This window comes from Geospiza fortis, unplaced genomic scaffold (genome assembly GCF_000277835.1).
Source record: "Geospiza fortis unplaced genomic scaffold, GeoFor_1.0 scaffold391, whole genome shotgun sequence".
Classification (NCBI taxonomy): domain Eukaryota; kingdom Metazoa; phylum Chordata; class Aves; order Passeriformes; family Thraupidae; genus Geospiza; species Geospiza fortis.
Window position 1 is genome coordinate 615,358 of NW_005054472.1, and position 2,293 is coordinate 617,650.

Consider the following 2,293-nt stretch of genomic DNA (forward strand, 5'->3'; position numbering starts at 1 on the left):
TGAAAACTTTTTTGTTTCCAACACTACCACAGAAGCCATCCTGCTGATTTTTTGCCTTCTAAGGTAGCTGAGCTATCTTGGGTGTGAAATAGATCTCCAAGAGCTTATGAGACCTGGCTTGAGGAGACCCCTATTTCAGCCAGGGGGGCTTTGCTGATGGCCCTGTGTCCCCTGCCCACAGGAGGAGATGACCAGTGCCCTGGCCACCATGAGAGTGGACTACGAACAAATCAAGATCAAGAAAATCGAGGATTCCTCGAACCCTCTGCTGATGAAGAGGAGGAAGAAAGCCAACCCCCCCGAGCCCACCACGCTGCCCCACTGAGGGCCCTGCCCACCAGCCCTCAAGAAAGCAATAACTATAAATATATATATATATATATTTTTTAAGGAAAAAAAAAGACAAAAAGAAACAGACTGTTCTATCGAGCGCATGGAATTCAGACATTTATACCAGACTAGTTATTTTTAGCTACTCACCTGTGTTTCTGACCTTTCTGGAGCAGGTGGTGAGATCCTCCCCCTCAGATCCACACCTGCAGCCAGGGATTTTTTTTTGTCCTGTAGGTGAACGCCGCCAATAATTGGATTTTTATTTTTCTTTTGTGAAACAGTTTTGATTTATATATATATATTTTTTTTTTTTTCTTTTCCTCCTCCTTCCTTCCAAAGACATGGAAACTCCTGTGGTGACCTTTTTAGGGTATATTACATATAAATATTTTTTAAAAACTACTGTAGAGCTGAAACCCAGACAGTGTGTTCCCTGTGTGGATGCTGGTTAGAGACAGGCTCCAGGGAAGGAGAGCTGCTCTCCCCCGTGTCCTGCTGCCCTGGGGGGGGGGCCCAAATCAAGCACAGGAGCCACAAAGCAGCGCCCCAGCCCTCCCTGGGGGTTTACCTGGCAGCGCTGTCTGTCTGTCCGTGCAGGGTGTGTGTCTGTCCGGCCTGCAGCTGCTCTGGCTGCCCCTGTGTGGCCTGGGATGCAGCTCTGACCTCAGGGGGGGCTGTGCTGTCCCCCCAGCTCTGCAGGGATGTGTGCCCCCCTCACCCCGTGCCCAGCATGGGGGGGTCCCTGGGGACAGCGGGTGCCAGGGCAGGGCTGGAGGTGGCACAGCTGGAGCCAGCCTGGCAGCACTGACCCCTCCCTGGCTGGGAATGGGGGTGCTGCAGCCCCAGCAGTGTGGCTCCTGCAGCTGCTCTGAAGTCTTTAGTCCATGGATGATGATGATGACGACGATGATGATGATGATTATTATTATTATTATTTTGTCACGATGTTTCACTTCGTTACATGTGTTTGAATGGGGAAAAACGATTTTTTAAGGTTTAGTTTTTAGGTGATCTTTTTAGACACTGTATGGAATTTTAATTTGTTTTGAAAACTGGTTTTTATCCCCCCCCCTTTTTTTTTTTTAATTTTTTTTAATTGTTTTTGTCTGTTGGCTTATACTAATCTTCCCAGTCTGCTCTTCAGTCCTTTGGATTAAAGACACTTAAAGAGTCACCCAGTCTCTCCTGTTGCTTGTATGGCTGTGAAGAACCCCCCTAGTGCTCCAGCTGCTCTCCCTGTGCCCTAAAATTGCTCTTTTTTCCACCAGAAAGGCTGAGCTCCCCTGGATGTTCTCTGGGGACACAACAGCCCTTTGCTCGGGGACAGCTGCACAGCACGTGTCACCCCTGGGCTGGGGCTGTGGGGTGATGTGGGATGGGGTGGGGTGTTATGGGGTGATGTGGGGTGCTTTGGGAGGGTGTGGGGGGATGTGGGTTGATGGAGGATGATGAGGGGTGCTGTGGATGATGTGGATGATGATATGGGGTGATGTAGGATGCTTTGGGAGGGTATGGGGTGCTGTGGGTGCTGTGGATGCTGTGGGGTGATGTGGGTGCTGTGGGTGATGTGGGATGTTTTTGGGATAGTGTGGGATGCTGTGGATGAAGATGTGGGATGATGTGGGATGGGGTGGGGTGCTTTGGGATTGTATAGGATGATGCTGTGGGATGATGCTGTGGGGTGCTGTGGATGCTGTGGGATGCTATGGGGTACTATGGGATGGTGTGGGGTGCTATGGAATTTTATGAGATGATGCTGTGGGGTGCTGTGGATGATGGTGTGGGGTGCTTTGGGACAGTGTGGGATGGTGTGGGGTGATGTGGGTTGATGTAGGATGATGAGGGGTGCTGTGGGGTGCTTTGGGATGGTGTGGATGCTGTGGATGCTGTGGGATGGTGTGGGTGATGGTGTGGATGCTGTGGATGATGCTATGGGTGATGCTGTGGCACACGGGGCCGC

At 50.9% G+C, this 2,293-nt stretch overlaps 1 protein-coding gene across 1 annotated transcript in view; it reads left to right on the forward strand.

The window, feature by feature from the left end:
* The window catches only part of MAPKAPK2 (MAPK activated protein kinase 2), a 46,393-nt gene extending 44,886 nt beyond the window's left edge, over positions 1–1,507 (forward strand). Inside the window, exon 10 of the mRNA XM_005428129.2 lies at positions 182–1,507. Within this exon, the coding sequence (XP_005428186.1) occupies positions 182–325 (144 nt within the window). The 3' untranslated portion in view covers positions 326–1,507. The remainder of the gene's footprint in view (positions 1–181) is intronic.
* Positions 1,508–2,293: the final 786 nt, after the last annotated feature.